The sequence below is a fragment of the Lupinus angustifolius genome, chromosome LG13 (genome assembly GCF_001865875.1).
Source record: "Lupinus angustifolius cultivar Tanjil chromosome LG13, LupAngTanjil_v1.0, whole genome shotgun sequence".
Taxonomy (NCBI): Eukaryota; Viridiplantae; Streptophyta; class Magnoliopsida; order Fabales; family Fabaceae; genus Lupinus; species Lupinus angustifolius.
In genome coordinates this window covers 12,679,585-12,681,471 of record NC_032021.1, presented here as the reverse complement: position 1 = coordinate 12,681,471, position 1,887 = coordinate 12,679,585, and the positions used below count along the sequence as shown (strand labels likewise).

The 1,887-nt window shown below is 34.7% G+C and overlaps 1 protein-coding gene across 1 annotated transcript; it reads left to right on the top strand.

Annotated features, from left to right (window-relative positions):
• On the top strand, positions 690–1,744 carry LOC109363604. Its single transcript, XM_019609857.1, has 2 exons — positions 690–1,638; positions 1,728–1,744. The coding sequence occupies exons 1-2, from the start codon at positions 690–692 to the stop codon at positions 1,742–1,744; spliced, it is 966 nt and encodes a 321-aa protein (XP_019465402.1).

The window sequence follows — 1,887 nt, the reverse complement described above, 5'->3', positions numbered from 1 at the left end:
GAACTTTCAACTTCAACTACCTTATGAGATTTCATGTAGCTTATAGTAATGACAAACAGAACCATAGTAATGACAAACAGAACCTTCGATGTATAAAATGAATGCAGTGATTGTTATGAAGGTTCATTGTTATATTTATATGGTGATATGTGCCATTATTAGGGTGGTTAAGGTGGCTGTGTCTTCAAGTTGTGAGTGTGGGTCCTAGTTGGATGGATAAGTACCAAATTTTAATGTGTTCTAAACAATTTTCTTGACAAACTCATAGGTGTTCTGATTGTAGTAAAATATTTGTATGAAATGTGGATCATATTAATCATAATATTTAGAAGAATATACTGCTGTATAATGATGATACACATAAAAAAGAACATATAAAATTTCTTTGTTCTGAAAAAAGAGTAAGGTTTTGGTCAATGTCATTGTCTAATATCCTAAATCCACCTTATTTGCTATTATTATTATTGCTGGAGACCAGAGTTTCCCTTGTTTGGACAACAAAGCCAATTAAGTTATTCTTTTTGCCTAAAAACAGTAGTATTTATAAAATGACAGCAAACAATAGATGGTAAAAATAGTAATGTTCTTAATTGTTCATGTAAGATTGTGATTTATTCCTTGTAAGATTGTGATTGAAAAATAGCCATCAATAATATAATTATTTTTAATTGTTCATATTGTAGAAATACATGGCATCTAATGAACCTGAATTACCAACATCACAAGAAGCATCAACAGAAAATACTTCTATAAGCAGTTATAGGGGGAAATCAGATCCAGCTTGGGCGCATTGTAAGCAAGTTGTTGCTGATAATGGAAGAACAATTCTATTATGTCTTTTCTGCATGAAACAAATTAAAGGTGGTGGTATCACTCGGTTTAAGACTCATTTAGCTGGAGTAAACGGACAAGTTGAAAAGTGTAAGAAAGTACCAGCAGATATTCAACATCAGATCCAGAAATCAATTGAAGAAATGAAGAGCAAAAAAAGAAAAGTAGAAGAGGAATATGAGGATGGTAATCCTTGTGATGAAGTTACTGATTTATTGCACACTCAACTGATTGAAGCACCTCATACATCTACATCTCAGAAAGGTAAAGGTCGCATTGGCAATTGCTTTATGCCTAGAACAACTCCTGGTGCTCAACCCACTTTAAAAAGTGTCATTCAAAGTAAAGAAGTGATTGAGAAATGTGACCTCGCCATCTCTAAATGGATGATTGATGCTTCTGTGCCGTTTAATGCAACTAACTCAGCTTATTATCAACCCATGATTGATGCTCTTTGTATCATGGGTACGGGTTATAAAGGTCCTAACTATTATCGTGTTCGTGGTCATTTGCTAAACAAGTGGGTTGAAGATGTGAAAAAACTTGTAAACGATTATCGATCAATTTGGAAGCGAACTGGATGCACTCTTATGGCTGATGGTTGGACTGATCGAAGCAGACGAACTCTTATTAATTTTCTTGTTTATTGTCCTAAAGGGACTGTCTTCATAAAGTCTGTTGATGCTTCACATGCTTCCAAAACTGCAGATTTGTTGTTCAAGCTTTTTAAGGAGATAGTGTTGTATGTCGGTCCTGAGAATATTGTTCATATTCGTACAGACAATGCTGTTAACTATGTTGCTGCTGGTAGGTTATTGGAGAGAGAGTTCCCTCACATATATTGGTCTCCATGTGCGGCTCATTGTATTAACTTGATGTTTCAAGATATTGGAAAGATACCAGAAGTAACTGATACAGTATCACATGCTGCAAATATTACTAAGTATCTATATAATCATTGCCACCCGTTGTATCTAATGAGACAGTTCACTCATGGGAAAGAAATACTTCGTCCAGCTCCAACTCGTTTTGCCACTAACTTCATTGCATTGCAAA